The 19198-nt window shown below is 40.8% G+C and overlaps 1 protein-coding gene across 2 annotated transcripts in view; it reads right to left on the bottom strand.

Moving 5' to 3' along the window:
* Positions 1-15391, bottom strand: part of SNX29 (sorting nexin 29) — a 465348-nt gene extending 449957 nt beyond the window's left edge. For both annotated transcript variants that reach the window (XM_075179779.1, XM_075179780.1), the window contains exons 1-3: positions 15263-15391; positions 2343-2407; positions 268-320 (exon numbers count right to left, since the gene is read on the bottom strand). In XM_075179779.1, coding sequence (XP_075035880.1) covers positions 268-320; positions 2343-2407; positions 15263-15269 — 125 coding nt within the window. In that variant the 5' untranslated portion in view covers positions 15270-15391. The remainder of the gene's footprint in view (positions 1-267; positions 321-2342; positions 2408-15262) is intronic.
* Between the last annotated feature and the right edge of the window lie 3807 nt (positions 15392-19198).

Raw genomic sequence — 19198 nt, 5'->3', positions numbered from 1 at the left:
TGAGACAGCAATAGGGTAATAGGGTAATAGCACTAGCTATGAGAATAGAAAAAATATTTTTATTTATTTAACCTTAAATTGAAAAATGTACATATTTAAAATGCAGACAATTTATTTGAAGACGTATTTTATTTTATTATGTTCTGTGACATTCTGAAACCTATTATCTCTGTATTCTCTACAGGTATCATAATTGTATTTGGATGTATCTCACTTAGATATATATTTCTCCTAAAGGTTCAAAAGTTGGAAATAACACTGAAATACCGGCTATCGGAATCTGAAGCAATCTCCTTGCGTCCTCCGAATCGTATCTGACACTGCAAATCAAACATAAGAACGACAATTACAAGGACATTATTGCCATATATTACTTACTGTAGAATGAGTGGGGGACATTTATAAAAGTGAGTTAAAAGTAACTGTAAACCAAACTGATGGTTATTTTTCAAATAGCAATTTGAAAACAAAAGCAACGGTTTAATTGCTTGCTATGACTACAGCACCTTTCCAATGTACATAATTTTATATAAAATGCCCCAAATTTAAATTTTAATAATTCTTTTCTAAATAAAACAAGTGCATGTCTATGTAGGAGCACAAGGTTATACTAGCCAACATTTTGGCATTAGTTATGATGGCTTTGGTCATTAGGGGACATAGGAATCTGCCTTTCCATGCCCTGAATCCCTCATTTCTTGGTGTGGTCACTCAGACCTTATTCAGTAATGGTCAGGTCAGGGATTGACATTGTGGAGATTCAGAATGCTGACTGGATTCAGGGCCGGATTAACCATAGGGCTATCTGGGCTACAGCCCAGGGGCCTATGGCATCCAGGGGGCCCTTGAAAGTGCTCAGCAGCAGTATTGATCAGTCGGGGCGGGGGCGCCCCCGGTGCGATCAGTGCTGCTGAGCACTTTCACTGCGGTCCTTCTCCGGCGCGCTGTAGTCTCCTTACTGAGGAGATCTCGTGAGTCTCACTCTCACGAGATCTCCTCAGTAAAGAGACTACAGCGCGCCGGAGAAGGAGGTAAGTGCCGGGTGGGGGGCGCGGGCAGCTCGGATCACGGGGGGAGGGCCCCCACGGGGGAATGGAGGCCCCCTTAGCCCAGAGGCCTCCATTCCCTTAATCCGGCCCTGACTGGATGACACAGCAGCCCGTCCAATCAGCATTCGAGATACACTTGGATTGCTCATGTCATTTGTTCAATGTTCTCACTTTGGTGAATAAACAAGGAACTGCAGGGGTCTCAGACATGGGAACGTGCAGTTATGGCAATTGGCTTAATATGCCAAACAACTCTTATTTGGCTTATTAAACACAAACATGCAAATATGTTGCTAGTTATTCATAGAAAACACAGAAACCTGTATTTATAAGTGAATTACATTAACCATTTATAAATCTATTATTAAAGATGTGCTTGAATAGAAACAATTTGAATTGGGAGTCAGAGTAAAGGTTTGCTTTGCAAGTGTTGGGTTAAGATTACAAATTCAATGTAAGCAAAAGGTGAAAGTGCATGTTAGTTAGTACACGTCAAAACGAAAGACTAAAGAGTATGCAGATTTCAAGCTTTTTAAAATATCACATTCTGCCCCCCAAAAATGCATAGAGACACACAGACTGGGTGAGAGAGACACACAGACTGGGTGAGAGAGACACACAGACTGGGTGAGAGAGACACACAGACTGGGTGAGAGAGACACACAGACTGGGTGAGAGAGACACACAGACTGGGTGAGAGAGACACACAGACTGGGTGAGAGAGACACACAGACTGGGTGAGAGAGACACACAGACTGGGTGAGAGAGACACACAGACTGGGTGAGAGAGACACACAGACTGGGTGAGAGAGACACACAGACTGGGTGAGAGAGACACACAGACCAGGTCACCTGCATATTTTTTCCACTAAAATGTTCCTAATAGGCTGTTGAGTTGAGTGTTGCCCTCTGTGCTAAAATTTGACAGCCCTCCCCTGATAGAGATATAGACAGTTTAGCAAAGAGCTGCCAGGGAACAAGGTACATGTGTAAGCTGGGTGCTTCCCATGTTCAGTGACACAAAAAATATTATAATTATTTACAGAGGAGGTGTATGGGAATGTGGTTAATAGCCAGTGTGTACCTCCTGCATTCTCTCAGGCACTGGATGCTATTGATAGATTAATAACTGCCATGGATCATTCTTATTTTAGGTGTAATAAGTGCACATTCAATAGCACACAGCACTGCATAGAACAGAGTGCAAACAAAGCAAACAGTAATGATTTTGTAATAAGATGTTTGATATATATTGGTATATTGTTACCATTCGAACAAGTAAAAATCATATACCTGCTTCACTGCATCCAATAATCGCTCCATGAGAAACTGTCTTTTCAAGTCATTGTTCTGTAACCCTGAAACGGGAACATATTGCAATCAGCCAAGGACAAGTACTATTTACATACAGAGAAACAACAATAAGTAACACATAGTGTCAGTTCTTCATGTTCCACTTTAAACAATGGTTAGTCAATAAAATCTGATAGGATGAATTGTCAAGTGAGTCTTGTTTCATAAAGTACAGGCTAAAAAATGATTATTTTCTGTTTCAGTGGCCACTCCATGCACAGTCGCAAATAATGCTGACAGTGCGGAAGATTTGGAGTCACCAACTCTCTTCCCTGAGGCTTCATATTCAATGATTTTCATCAAAAAGAGCAAGTGGGATAAAGTTCAACTCAATTTAAACACGATAACACTAACATTAAAGCAAAAAGATAACCATTATTAGAGCAGATAGAGTCTATACCAGTGATAGGCCATCGATACATTTCTGGGGTCATTTGCAGGGGCGCACGCATGATTTTACCCCCCCACCCAAAAAAACCCAAAAAAAACGAGAGAGCTGCTGCGCATGAAGCTCCGTTTCAGCAGCACTGTACTATACAGCAGCCGCGGTGCTGTCAAAGACAGCACCGCCGCGGACGCTTCTTTGACAGCGCCGTGTCTGCTATATAGTACAGTGCCGCTATGTGGGGCACTTCGTTAGCGGAGGGGAGGGGTTTCTGGAGACCCAGAAACTTCCCCTTGTGCGCCCCTGATTTGGTATGGCCCTCTAACCTTCATTTCCTTAATGTCAGTAAAAAGCTAAAATAATAAATCTAATCAAAGAAAGAGACACCTATCTGTAATAACATATCAGCAGGCATTTTAAACAAGTGTTGCAAGCTATATAAATCAAATCTGACATAAAGCAGGAAGGAGCTGCTATCCGCAGCTGAAGGCTCAGATGTCCGCCTGTTTCCCATCTCTGGTCTATGACGTTCACACACTAGTCTGTGTATTACATACTAGTCATTATCAAAGTACGTGCTGTGCTAACCATTGTAGTTAATATGTTTTCCCTATTGTAGTAATAATACAGTAATAAATGTAGTATTGCTTCAGTGAACCTTAATTCATTTTATTTAAATGTGCAACTTGGGATGAATATAATGTAATTAAGAAATGCGGTTTTAAGAATGAAGACTTGGGGCTAGATTTACTAAAGTGCGGGTTTGAAAAAGTGGGGATGTTGCCTATAACAACCAATCAGATTCTAGTTATCATTTATTTAGTATATTCTACAAAATGACAGGTAGAATATGATTGGTTGCAATCTACAACATCTCTACTATTTCAAACCCGCAGTTTAGTAAATATACCCCTTAGTATTAGTTAAACTGGTCCACTTGACTAAGGCTGGGTATACACTTCAGAAAATTTATCCTGATAGTTAACGCTTTTACCTAAGACTGAAAGTCTTGATCACCATACAGATTCCTGTGTACAAACTATTGATGTTTTACCATCAGATCTGTGCTTTTCATCGGTAATAAAAGATGGGGACTCTGAACACTCCATAGAGATCTATGGACACTGCTGGTCGTGTGTTTATACACACTGCAGAATTGGAACGACATTGTTCCATAGGTGAACAAAACTTAGTCTGGTTTAAAAATCAAATCAAATGATACGATGTGCTTTGGAGCGATAATCACTCATTGTAGGAGCGTACACACTAATGCGATGTCGGGCCGTACGGTCGTTTAACGTGTGACTGGCCCGATAATCAGGTGAAAACACTGTGTGTACCCAGCCTAAGAGAGAAACAGAGTGAGCAGGATGAAGGCAGACAAATATTTACTAAAATAGCCAGCAGAGAGTAAAAAAGAAAATGACAGAGCTACTAGTCAAAAATGTTATTAAAAAATGTAGCAAAACGTAAATATATAAATAAATATGTTTTACTTTTTTTGACCAGTAATGATGTATTTTTTATTCGTGTATTGTATAGTCGGAAATTGCAGTCTCTACTTTACAGTTGCTGAGGTCATCACATTAACCATTTAAATGCTATACAATAAGAGGTTATATTTATTTACCTTTCTTTAGGCAGCAGAGTGTGGATATACATGCAAAGTAGCTGGCAACAGTCCTGATTTCCATGATACAGTCTCAATTTTTTGCAGTTAAAAGGGTTGTGACTACAGCCAAAATGTGCCACAGCCACAAATTAAATGGGTGATTTGGGTGTATTAGATATGGTTTAAGTAGATCAGGCCTGTTTTGGGTGGATCAGGAGTACTGCCTAAAGCTGGGTACACACTACACTGTTTTCGTCCAATAATTGGCTCAAATAGCCGACATACAACCGCTCGTTCAAAAGTCGGGTCAGTGTGTGCAGTGGCACGGTGGTCGAAAGTGTGCCCAAATGGACGATTGTCGCCTCATTCGGTTGGTGGTACCGTTTAATATTTTCGTTCCAATCTCGTTTCCGCTGTGTAGTGTGTATAAACTTCTGACCGATCCACAACAGTGAGTATGAAATTAGTCATTGCTCACGACAACATGGCTGTAAAAAGTCGCTAAAGGGACGTCCGCTCTTCCCTTTATGGTCCTAAACAAGGCTAGTGTGTATGCAGTCCATGGACCGAGCGATCGGACCATCGGTTGCATGTAAAATCGCTCGGCATAAAAAGTTGGTCGAAATTTCTGTAGTGTGTACCCAGCTTAATACAGGGTAGGCAACCTGCAGCTCTCCAGGTGTTGTGAAACTACAAGTCCCATCATGCTTTGCCAGTAGATAATCAGCAGACAGGTGACAAGGCATGCTGGGATTTGTAGTTTCACAACACCTGGAGAGCCGCAGGTTGCCTACCCCTGGCCTAATACATCCTCATGTAATAGTCTGGAGTGTTGGCTGGTATGATGCAGTTTGTAAAGTTGTCTATTCTACACCATCATATGATGTTTTTAAAAGGGTCACACTTCTTTTCAGGTTATAGTAAATGTGTAAGAAGGTAGTGAGACACAGTGGTGTGTGCTTTGGTGATGTACTGCGGTCTCTATGGGATGTTCTGCAGTGTGTTAGGCAGAACTTCACCTATTTTACAACTCTGAAGAAAATTTGGTGTATTTGAACAAATTTATTTGGCTTCCTGTTGTGCACATTATATAGAATAAAATATTTTCTGCCCTGCACCATACAATTTGCATATCCCTACTATAAATAATCTACTATATAAATGCCTAGTGGCGTGTGTGAAAAAAAAAAAAACAAGCTGCAGCGCCACCTGCTGGGCAGAGTTATACACTGACCTATATATTTCTTGACGGAGAAGTGACAGTTGGGAGTGGTTTGTGGTTGCCGGGGGTGACAGTGGGGAGTTTTTAACACCTTAAGTAGCTTGATGAAGGATGTGGCGATGAAGATGAAGGATGAGGTGATGGAGAAAAATGATGAGGTGGTGACATGTGGACAAAACCACGTTAAAAAAGGGCGCTTGCGTCGGGAAGTAACACTCTTCCCCTGAGGAGGCCTGGGCTAGGCCCAAATGCATGACAAGAACCTTTTTAACACCTTAAGTAGCTTGATTTGACTAGAATGCATGAGTATCATGCACGGATTAACTTGTTTAACTATATTTAAATAGCGACATCATATTATAGAGAGGTTTCAAGATAATCTTCATAATCATTTACATCAATTGCTGGATATTAAAGTCTAAATTAACACAAAAACACTAACATTGACCTACTAGTATGTTTATTCACGGTGGTAGGAAACCTACACAAACGGGTGGGGTACGGTATCCTGATGTATGGGATACTGACAACCACTATTCCTACAAAAAAAAAACAACGAATAATTAAAGAATGACCTGTTGAAAATATACACTTACCTTCACAGTGACGGCGTTGATTCCTGAAGAGTCTGGTATGCGACGCCTGATAATTCCAAAGATGCTGCACGCCAGCGCTGGATTGTGAACACATGTAAATAACGGACGTTTGGTGCATCCTAACCGTATGATTAACATACCTCTTTAAATGTCTTCGGTGACGTCACAATCCAGCGCCAGCATGCATCATCTTTGGAATTACCAGACGTCGCATATCAGACTCTTTGGAAATAAACGCTGTCGCTGTGAAGTGTATATTTTCATCAGGTTGTTATTTAACTATTCAGGTTTTTTTTGTAGGAATAGTGGTATTACCTTACTGTACATCAATACACATTAAACCATACTTGCCTTGTCTCCTAAAATGTCCAAGAAACTCCCGAATTTTGGGTAGTTCTCATTCCATGAGGTCTTTGAAGCTGTCGCTGCTATCTTCTAACACCGGGATGTGCAGAGTCACCGAATAAACACACAACAGACTCTCTGGCTTCACATTTTACACCTTAGTAGCTCAATTTATCAATGGATTCATTTAATATATCATATTTACACTGCAGTTATGATTAGGCCTTATTCCCCCCAGTTATATTATAGGTTAATCCTTACGACTCTAATTCCTCTATGACATACATGCCAACTCTCCCGAAATGTCCGGGAGACTCCCGAATATCGGTTAGGCAGCGATTCTCCCGCATCTGCACAGTTCACTAAATTAGAGCCGGCATGTACGTGCGGAGGGGGCGGGTCTTCACGATTTGCGTCATTTTGGCCCCGCCCCCTAGTGATGTAATTCTTGTTTGGGGTCTTTTTACTACCGTACCACTGTAAAAAATACCCAAAATAGGCAATACGTCACCAGGGACGGAGCCAAAATTATGTGAATCGCGAAGTCCCTCCCCCTCCGCCTATACACACCTCGTGCGCTCCAGGATCTCCCGGACCCGGCCAACATAAGGTTGGCAATTATGCTCTATGTTCACTTCAATATTCTAGAATTGTATTTGAGAGATAAGAGGTGCTGAGTGAACATGCTCTAAACTAGTCATTTTTCACCCCACCGCCCTAATATATGTCATAATTTATTTTGTTACTACAATACAATGTTCTGGATTAGCAGAATTTTACTTACAATACTGTTTGGCTTTGAGCAGGACTGCAATGTTCCAGGAACTGCTTAACACCTAATAATAAACATTAAATGGTAACTAATGATATTTGTTCTTAGTAAATCCATAGGCTGCATTTTTTGTGAATGATGGTTTAGCCCAAAAAATGCTAGCCTCCATTCTGTGCTAGCAAAACATAAGCTCTAAAATCTATGTATGCTAAAACGGGTTGAATTTTGTCTGTGAAATGCAGAGGCTGTTCAACCAGCTAATAGCACATTTCTGAACTCAAAAGCTAAAGATGTGTGAAAGCTTTAAAAGGAAGGGATAATGAACCTTGCATAGCTCTGCTTAATCACCACAGATAGGGATTATTGAATATTAACACTTGACTACCTCAAAAACCACAGCCAAAATTCCCAATCAACTGACCAACAACAAAATTCTCCCTACTTTACCTTACACTACCCACTTCCCACAAGCAAATCTAAATATAAAGTTCTACAAGTTCACTTTATCTACTTCTACAAACCAAGTAACTACGTTATAATTTTACTTTGCTTCTGTAAGATACCTTAACGGTTCCAAGGGCAGGATTTAAAAGTACAGGACAGCTAGTAAACATAACTGGGTTGTCCCAACAGCCAAAATGGATGTAATGGATTTGTAAATAAACTGTAATTGTTTATGTTGTATGTCAGAGTCAGTCCAGATGCTACGCCTTATTCCTCTGGTAACACTGTTAATACGTACAGACTGATTGACGCAGTCACAGTAAACAAGCAAATGGCATTAAAAAAGGGCAACACACTCTTCATCAGCTCGGTTACTTAAGCCACACTGAGAATGAGCACACCTTATAGACATTCAGGCAAAAGATCCAAATGAGGCTAGAATTGAGTATGATGAGACATTATACGCAATTCTAACTTTCTAAAGTTGGCTTCCGGGAGCCTGCCGGGGCAGCTGGGCGTGATGGGGGACGGGGCTCCAAAATACGCGTCATTTTGGACACCGCAATGACCTAATTCTGCCCAGAGATTGCCACACTCTCCCGGGAGTCCGTGAGACTCACGCGAAATGCGGGAGTCTCCCGGACATTCCGGGAGAGTTGGCAAGTATGGCATTATGCGTTTGACTGACATCAGTCAACATGAGCATGATATCTGGTTGCATGTTGGAAAGTGTTAAAGGAATATATGACAGGCGTAAGCATGTGCCGAAGCAAAAGGCGAGTGCACCTGCCGCTGGAACTTCAAAATATACTGTTGGGTGCTGCGGTATGTGACAGAACCTCACCTTCTTAGGGACGACTGCCGGGCATCTTCTACCAAGTTGTTTCACCAACTGGCTGAGCTGCCAGCAATATCAATATAAAAGTTTTAATTTAGTTTTTCCCCAAAGCACAAGAATTTTCGATACTCTCTGAAGTCCATAACAATGTGCTTTTGCCAATGATCCCCCTTAATGTTCCTCCAGGTAGCATTAAGCTATTCCCTCCAGGAGCAACATCTACACTGAACCCTTGCAAAAGATGAGGCTTGCATTAAAACATGCAATAATAAAAATGTATTATACTGCAGCAGGCACAAAATTCCTCTGTTCTCATTGCAAGGGCAGAAATTTAACAGAGAAAAGGAACCCAGGAGGTGAATATAGTATGTGCAAAGTTCTATAACAACAATGATGCTTAGTTGCTAAATATCGTGACTTTTAATTATGTGTCAAAATAGATATGGCTTCAACAGTTTACCATCAGATTGCAGGTATGGACCCCAAATATACATATCTATTTTATTATTAATTATCTCCATATCAGACAAACACTTTCTCCTTGTATACACTTTGTCGTCTCATTTGGAGCATGCTTGTCAGTTATATTTCTTGTTAATTATGTTTACTGGAGCTGGATACAGCATTATATCTCAAAATAGTTTATGCTGCACCAGCTCCTGTTTTTTTAACTTTCACTGGAAATAAGGAAAAATGACACCACTGCAAACACAGGAGCAGATAGGAAGCAGGATATGGAGTCTACAGCTTGTTATCATAACAATATGTTTGGTTTCCTATAAATACAGATGGCAGCAGCAGAAACATTATACACTAATAATTACCTTACATAGGAAGGCTATATGCCTACAAGTTACTGATAATCACTAATAATTACCTTACATAGGAAGGCTATATGCCTACAAGTTACTGATAATCACTAATAATTACCTTACATAGGAAGGCTATGTGCCTACAAGTTACTGATAATCACTAATAATTACCTTACATAGGAAGGCTATGTGCCTACAAGTTACTGATAATCACTAATAATTACCTTACATAGGAAGGCTATGTGCCTACAAGTTACTGATAATCAATCTATAATCCATTCCATAATAATGTCATGATTTACATTACTTGGTAAAACCTAGTCAGTACCAGCAGGTAATATGGGTAAAAGCACCACTGACTACATGGCCAAAAGTTTCTGCACTCAATAGATCACCAGAATAATCACTTGATATGGTCATTTGTTTCACTCGCACATTTGTATTTTGCATATTCTACGTATATTCGCATATTCTTGCTTCCTCTCATTTTGAAGAAAAACAATTATATGAGAAGTGCTAATGATGCAGGGGCGGATCCAGAAGTTAATTGTACCGAGGGCGATTTAGGGGGGGGATGGGGGGGGGGGGGGGGGCGATTTAGCCCCGCCCCCTTTTTGACACCTAAGGCTGCTGACGGCTGCACACTATGTGCAGATCCGTTCAGAAGAGAGAGTTAGGGAGAGAGTCCTGCCCAACTGCTCTGATTGTGTCAATCAGAGCAGTTGGGCAGGACTCTCTCCCTAACTCTCTCTGCTGAACGGATCTGCACATAGTGTGCAGCCGCCGGCAGCAAGCCCCTGCTAGGGGGGGGGGGGGGGGGGGGGGATCGCCCCCCCTGGATCCGCCACTGTAATGATGTTGTGTGTGCTTCAGGTTCCTTAGCCTACCAACACATTTGTTTAAAGGGCTTCTCTGACTATTATTTTTATCCCACATCCTTTCTGGACTACATTATTTTAATTATAAGAAGTACCCGTACTCCCTTTACAAGCACTCTCCAGCGATGGCAGCAACAGCAGTCTCTGCACCAGTTGCAAGTTTATAGGCCCCTGGGCCCCAAAGAAAATTATTTTCCGACCCTGGCTCCTACATAAAACACATACATCACAGCTGCCACGTTTCTACATTGCTGGCTGCTGTTCTCAGAGTTGTGGGTGTACTTTGGTCTACATCTGCTCTTTCTGTGGTCTGGCCTCCATCCTTTTGTCTCATTTACCGAACATCCAGATAGTGAAATCTCATGGAGCTGCTGCAAAGTGATGTCATCTTGCAGTCTTTCCATGTGATGTTGCTGTTTGCCATTCCTTTATACCTGCTGAGCACCAGACCACACAGTGTCTACATTCAAGTAGTAGATCCTAGTCTTTGGGATGAAAGCTCGGGTAGTGCAGAGGTTCAGTAAGATCCAATACACTTCTGGGCCTGAATAAACATTAGGGGCCCTGCTGCAACCCCTATTGCTACACTGGTCCTAGGCATAAACTCTTATGGTTACAGATTTTGACAGAGTTCACATAGTACAGTTTCCAGTGACAGTGGGGAAGCTGGAACCAAAACAATTATATTCTAAAGAAAATTGAAACACAGTACACGGCAGTAATGTCAACACAAACAAATGTAATCTGAATAAATAGGAAGAAGAATGGGAAGGACAGAAAGGTCCATAGTACAATGCAACAGTATATACATTTCATGAGCAAGGTGTCACTACTGTTAAAATGTAACTGTCCGATTAGTCATAAAACAATGTGAACAAGCAAAGAAGATATACCGCTATGTGATCGCAGGAAAGCAGTACAAAAATTGAGACTCCTTACGGGAAAACCAATTATATTGTTTTAGACCTTATCTAAAATGCTACCTGTATAAGATCCGATAGAACAACAAACAGGATTAGCAAAAAATGCATTTGGAAAACATAGTCTGTCTGCACTAATTTAGTATCTAACTGTTCCATGCCTGTTTTGATATAGGTCCTCCCAATCAAACTCAGGTCACACAGATAGATCTGTGTATATCTACCTGTCTGACAGCTTATATTAACTAATCACTAAAATAATAACATACCTCCCACTTTGGCTTAATGGATGCCGGAATACTTTACCAGCTCAAAAAAGTAATAAAGTCACAATATATATGTCTTGATAGGCAATAATAATAAAGAAGAGCTGACATTTTCTTACACATTTCTTCTTATTCCATGCAACTCAATGAACAGTAAAAACTATCCAGCACATGTCCTGTGCAATATTAATTATTATTATTAACTTTTATTTATAAAGCACCAACATAATACTCAGCACTTTACATTGAGGAGATCGTGATACAAATAAATAACAATGACATGAAACAAAAGGTAAACATGAATATACCCAAACAAGCTTAAAATCTAAGCAGTGTGGAGTACTTCCTACATAAGATAGTGGATTAACAGTTGCAGCTGTTGGGAATGCATGTTCATAGATACAGCCACTCTGCTAATTCTTCCGCAGGCAGTTGGTTTATACAAGTAGAGTGCTTATTCCTGGTAATTACAGGTACTCTGCTAGCTCTTTGCTCCAGGCAGTTGGTAATTACAGGTACTCTGCTAGCTCCTTGCTCCAGGCAGTTGGTAATTACAGGTACTCTGCTAGCTCTTTGCTCCAGGCAGTTGGTAATTACAGGTACTCTGCTAGCTCTTTGCTACAGGCAGTTGATGATCAAGGGCACTGTGTTACTTTTTGGCTTCAGACTGTTGGTATTTGGAGGTAAAGTGCTAGTGCATGGCTCTGGGCAGTTGGTAATTGGAGGTACAGCACTAGTTTCTGGCTCCAGGCAGTTGGTGAATACACTCTGCTAGTTCTTGGCTCTGGCTGTTGATGATTACAGCACTGTGCTAGCTTTTGGCTCCATAATTTGCAGGTACTGCACTAGTTCTTAGCTCTGGATAGCTGGAGATTGCAGGTACTGTGCACTTTGGAAGACACAAGACTATTGCAGAGATTGTCAGTGTAACTTGGGACAAACTACTAACAGATCTGACTAACCCACCTTCCTAGATTATAGGTGAATCTTCTAGGATTCCCTATGCAACTAATTTGACTACGTAAAGTAAAAATAAAATATATAGCTATAATTTTAAACCTTGGAAATGGGGCTTCACTGAGCATGGGCTAGTCCGAAAACAGAGTGGAGGTCTTGAGAGAACAGACCAGCATTACCATGTCACCTGAATTTTTTTTTTTATGGGACCCAACATGGTTCCGTGGAGTGTTTCACCCCTGATTATAAGTGGTGCCACATGAGAGCATTTCACGCAGCAGAAAAACGGTTCAAGACTATAAAAATACTACTGCCTGTAATACCTGTCAGATATGAGTTTTGACTAAGAGGAATGAACACAAATAAAAAAAAACACTGAAGTATCAATTTCTTGGGAGCGATGTGAACTTCATTGTGACTCACAAATACTTAGCACATTCTAAAAAATAAAAATTCCAGTCTGTAAGATTTTTTAAGTGTGAAAAAGAGTTGGGTACTAAATAATTTGTCAATGCACTTTAGTATATAAGCAATTGTGTGACAGTAAATGCTGCTTTCGGATTTTTACCTGCTGTCTGTGCAGGAAATCTGTCCTATATAACACTGTCACAAATCCACTGATTTTTAAAGGACAATAGGATGGCATCTGCAACAAATAAACTAAACGTAAAAAAAAAGCACTCGAGGAAGAAGCCGGGCAAAAAAGCAACCATGTGATACCACAACAACCAATTAGATATTTCCTATCATCGTCCAACTTGCACTAGATAAATAATAAACGATTGGTCACTAGTGCTGATCTACACCTTTAAACAAACAGTAAATAACCATCATTATGATCAGTAAATTTAAGACAATAAGGATAATTTACGAACTATAAAATCTGTGGATACGCTATGCTACTTAACGGGCACAGGTGTGCCTACTGGTCCAAGCACATTTTAAGGTGTGTGCTCACATGGTTATTGGAAACACCAATGTAAAATCAATCTGTGCCTGGTTTTGTGAGTAGGATGAAAATGCAGAAGGTGGGAATAGAAGTAGAAAATGGCAAATCAAGTCCAACTACCACTTTAGGATCATTAGTTTTATTTCATCATTTTCTTTATCCCCCTAAAGTAATTCTCAGTTTAATTTGATTTATGGCTTAAATTCAAAATTTGTATGAAGGACCATCAAAACTGCCTTTATTAGATATGTCACTTTTATATGCTTGAAGCTTTTTATTTGGTTATTGATGTGCACCTTAAAATACACTTCTTGCAGGGGGGAAGGTGCAAAGTGAGTTTTATTATAAGTATAGGGAAAAAAACGGGGTAAATGTATCAAGCTGCGGGTTTTGAGAAAGGAAGATGTTGCCTATAGCAACCAATTCTATTTGTCATTTTGTAGAATGTACTAAATTAATGACAGCTAAAATCTGATTGGTTGCTTTAGGCAACATCTCCAGTTTTTCAAACCTGCAGCTTGATAAATTTACCTATTTAAGCTCCAAAACACACATTCGCAGCCCAAATGCATAATATCATTTGCAGACATGAAATCCGCATCTAAAATAATTGCAATGCATCCATGCACCAAAGGTAGTTTGCAAACCAAGAGCGAATTGTCTGTGGAGATGCAGCAGTTTAATCAAGCCAGGGGAGGGGATAGAGAAGGCATTGCTAATTAAGAACAAAGTAGGCACACTAATGCGCCTTGATTGCGGAGCTGTACAGAAACACATTTCCACACAGCAGAAGAACATTGCATCAATTCAGAGCTTGTAGTCTTCAAGTCTCCTAATGTTCTTTTAGTAACATCTGCTTTGTGCCACAATGTTGCACTTTGATGGATAAATGCATTTCTTGGTGCACTCTGAGAAATGTAACAAAAAGTTTCACACTCACAATTTCCACAATTAATAAACACAGTACCCATATGATCTCACTCTCATAGTTAATGCAAGCCGTAATGAGGCTAAACCATCCAGAATTTTAGGAGAAAAACTGAAATGTTTATTTTATTAAAAGGGTAGTACTTAAGTGGTAGGAGGTTGGACTTTGAGGTTTATACTTATTCACAATGTGGGTCTTCAGAATTTTCCACCTCTCGGCATACCTAGGAGCACTTATTGGTGGCAGAGGTGTCTACTGAGAGTAGAATAGGCATGATGCACCTTGAAGAGTGTCGGGCAGACCATTCAGATGCACACCTGCAAAACCAAGGCCTTTTGTTGTGTGCATCAGGAGCACTTTATAACCACCCTACAGCATTCATTTATGTCCGTTTCAATGTCTGACGTGACAATTTTATCCCTGACCCAACATGATCACTTCTACATAGTATAAATTACTTTGCTCCTACACTTCCCACCTTCCCCCTACTTTCCCTGAGCTGAATCTATTAATTCATGAGAAGAGTACTTTTAAACATTATTAGGTAGGTAACTAAACATAATTTGGGAGCAGAGGATTTTCTATAAAGTGGAATAGACAATACTGATCAGTCACTTAGAATCCAAAGAATGGGGTAGCAGATTGAGATCAGCATTCGGTGCCTGGAGGGTCAGTATTTAAAGAAAAGATTTCCTTATGAAATTTAAATTTCCCTCTATGCACTAACTGGAGGATGCTGACTCCAGGTGCAATGAACACAGGAAGCAAACTAAAAAGCCATGACAGCAACTGCATACTGTGGACTGCCAGCTTGATCAGTTTACTACCTGACACCAACTGTCCGCAATAGAGTCATATAGTTCCACCAGTGCCTGGACCAATACAGAGAACAGGAATGTGTGCAGCTGAGACAACAATGTTCCCACTGCTACTCACCACTCATTGTCGCCGGCTCCTGTTACTCGAAGGTAAATAAACAGCGGTGGCAGGAGACCTGAATGTGCAACTCCGCCCCGGATAGTAAATCCCATACACAGGCACAGGACTACAGTACAGTCAGAACAGTCCAACTTCAAAAAGGGGTGTTCTATACAAAGCTGCTAAATTATTAACCGCACGATCATTTTAAACACTTCTTCTCCAAACTATAACTATGCTAAAGTAATTGTAAACACATAATGGTGATTGTGAAGTTAAATATGTAAATATAGTAATAAACTATGAACGTGGGACGATATAACGCCCTCCCCTGACGAGAATAGTATGTTCCATACAAGACAGACATGGAGCTGTGCGTGTCACGTGATACGTCGGCCACGTGACAGAACTCAGGGAAGCCCCTGGTTGTCCTGGGGACAGTTTAACCAATCGTCTCTCTAGCCAGGTGTGTTATGTCTGTGTGGGCGGGGCCTAAATAACCGGTGTGATACAATGTTTCCGTGTTATGTAACAGAACGAAGACGTTCTAAACAAATTGTAAAACATGAGTGAAATTGATATTAGTGTGGAAAACATTGTCACAGATTTCAGGTTACACATACTAGCCGACATTGCAAAACAATTTCCAGTGAGTGGATCAGGGCCACCTTAACAACAGTATGGGCCCCCGGACACAGCAGTGCACCGGGGCCCCAATATATAAATATATAAGTTAAAAAAAAAAAAAAAGGAGATATATATAGATAGATAGATATATATATATATATATATATATATATATATATATATATATATATATATATCCAACTTAAATGATCCATACAATTTCAACTATAAAAGTAAAGCCCTCCATGCTGTGCTCGCAGTGAATGTCTGGCGTGATGACGTCATCACGCCCGACATTCAATGCGAGCGCATCATGGAAGAGAGGACCAGGGAGTGAGCCGGATTGTCACCTGACCGCAAAAGGTAAGTTTCTTTTTTTTTTTTTTCCTTCTTTACAGGATTTTTTACAGCAGCAGACCTGCCAGGGCCCCCTTTCCCCCTGGGCCCCCGGGCACCTGCCCATCGTGCCCAATGGGAAAGACGGCCCTGGACTGGATGTGGGTGAGTGACTCTGTAAGTATACAACTGTACGTATGCCATTTCTCTTCCAATCGCAATCCCGCGCATTAAATTAGTTTCTTCATCTTTAAAAAGTAAGCAAACAAATCTTCAACTACAGCTCATTCACCACAGGTTGAACAAATGTGTAAGCAATACAATAAGTAATCAGTTACAAACAAGTGGAAAAGGCAGAATCACACTTTATGGTTGATATTCACAGTATTGATAATTATCAATACTGTGAAAATTAGTAAGGCTGTCATGTATGTGTAAAGGTAACCAGTGGTTACCTTTACATATGTGTAAAGGTAATAAATGGTTACCTTTACACATACATGACAGCCTTACTAATACCACACATGCTGAAGTGCAGAGAAAGGCGGGGGAGCAGATAGAAAGTACCAAATTCACAGCATTGCATAGGGGAGGGTGGTGGCTTGAACAAAGCGTATTGCATCATTAAGCCCCGTCTCCAGCAAGACCCAGAAGGATGTCTACTCGTCCAGGATGACTTTCCGAAATTCAGGAAATTCCAGGAGAGTAGGCAAGTATGGGTTACACTTCCTTCAGAGGTTATGGAAGGGCCCCCCATCAGTTACTATATCAGGGCCAAAATTCCCCTTTTCCCTAGCAATATCCAATATTGGGCTGTTGACACGATATTTTGAAGTGTGTGGACCCAAAACAACCACAATGTTAGATGATGGTCATATTGAAATCAATAGGATTATAATTGGACATGGTAGAAAATGCAGTTAGAAGCTGTCTGCCATCAGCTTCTGTGTGTAGTCATCTTTCTCCTGCACTAACAGGCTGCATTGAAACCCAAAATGATCCAGACACTTTACCTGAGAATTGAGGGCAGGATATCAGCCAGTTTAGTAATCCATATGTGTGGCCAAATTGAAGTCATCCAGTTGCTTTGCTTTTTGATCAAGTGGTAGGGTTGGCACGTGTGGGTAACAAGTGTGTAATTACAATGTGGGTGTGTAAATAAAAACAGGTGTGCTGGTAACTAAAACAATATGTTAAATATAATGAAATGCACCACATTATCAACAATTGACTGATATATTTTAGAATTAACCAAATAGGCACCTTGCTTAGTTTTCCTACAAGATATCTGACTAGTTCTGGCAGTAGACATAGACAGGCCCTTTCAGAGGTTCATAGAGACCAGGGGAAACCCAAGTTAAGAAGCTCCCCATCCTCTTTGCTAAAAAAACAACCCATTAAAAATGTATTTTAAATTGATTTTAATGCTTAACTTTATCAAAATTAATACTATATACATAATATACTGATGTACTGGATTATTGGGGATTTTAAATTAAAAGTGCTTTTCTACCTTTTTTTCCTGCAAATGTAGCGATCAATTTGGAAGAATCCAACTTTCGTGCCACGTCACATTTAATATTGAGCATAGCCAGCCCATTGGCTCTTGCCCCATAGTTGAGCGATGATAGTTTTTTTAAATTCTTCATCACACTGAATTTTTACCAGAAGCAACCGATGCTGGCAAACTGAGGAAACTGCGCAACACAATTGTGATGTTGGGAAACACCCCAGAGAGTCCTAGTTCTAGGATTCCTGTAAGAAGTTTCTTTGCCTTGCTTTCCAACTTAAAGTTTGTAATATAAACTCACTTCAGGAAAATTAGTGTGTCACTGAAATCTTGGTCAATATCTGTTAGGGTTCACGGTTATCAGGATAAACTTTTAGATCTGATGGAATAGAGGTCTTCACCTTTAGCAGCCTCCTTTCCCGTAGAGCTTTATGCGGTCACAGGTACTTAGATGCCCCCAGGCCCTAAGCTCTAGTGTAGTAAAAGTTTATCCTTGGCGGCCAAAGCAAAGCTGGAAATAGCAGGCAGTAGACAGGATGATAGTGGCCAATCAGAAATAGCGGTGGTGACGGGGTGCGTGAGCAGAAATAGGCAAGGGTCAGGGCTGGCAGTGAGCAAGAGTATCTGAGTAACAGGCCAAAGGTAAGGGTTACAAGCAAACAAATAGGGTCCAGAAAAGCTAAGGGTCAGTAACAGAAAAACAATTCAAAGTCAGGAGACAATAAGACAGCAGGTCAGCAACACAATCTGAGAGCTATAACCGGCAAGGAGGCTAAGCCCTCCCTGCCTTATATACATAGGGCAGCAAATCATGATGCAGGGAGCACAGGTACAACAATGAGCCTCAGGGGCTGTTTAATTAAATAAGGACAGTTGCACATGCACCCGGCTGTCTCTCAAGCCGGGACGCAGCGTTTCAGGCCCAGAGCGTCCCGACCGAGATTGAAAGAAAAAGAGAACATACTTCCCATTTATCCACACAGTTCCTTATCCCTTTCTTTCCTTTTTAAGAAGAGAAACAAATAAATAAAAGAGGGGCAATAAAAGTTTCAGAGGAGATTACTACTTAGATGCTCCGGGGAGGGAAACAGCATCGAGAGTCCAGAGTCAGGCCACCTATGAACCTGGGGAGTCTTTTTAGGGGGAAGGAGTTGGTACAGGAGGTAAGGGGTTATAAGTAAAGCCAAGGAGCCCAAACCTGGTGAAATTTATCACCCTTATCATGTAGGTGGTATGTAATCTGTTCCATCCGAGCAATAAACCAGATATAGGATCGCAGGGCCGCCATAGTGGGGGGTTCAGCTTGTTTCCAAGACTTAGCTACTAGGCATCGCGCATCTGCAAGGACATGGGAAGCCAATTTTGTGGACTGTCTATCATCATCAATCAAAGGGTAACAGAGAAGAAAAGACCATGGGTCTTTCCGGACAGGGCATGGAAGGAGGGAGGAGAGGAGGGCCCTAACTCGATCCCAAAAGGAG

The sequence above is a fragment of the Mixophyes fleayi genome, chromosome 7 (assembly GCF_038048845.1).
Source record: "Mixophyes fleayi isolate aMixFle1 chromosome 7, aMixFle1.hap1, whole genome shotgun sequence".
NCBI classification, from domain to species: domain Eukaryota; kingdom Metazoa; phylum Chordata; class Amphibia; order Anura; family Limnodynastidae; genus Mixophyes; species Mixophyes fleayi.
Note: the sequence above shows the minus strand (reverse complement) of the source record. Positions and strands in the feature narration are given on the sequence as shown.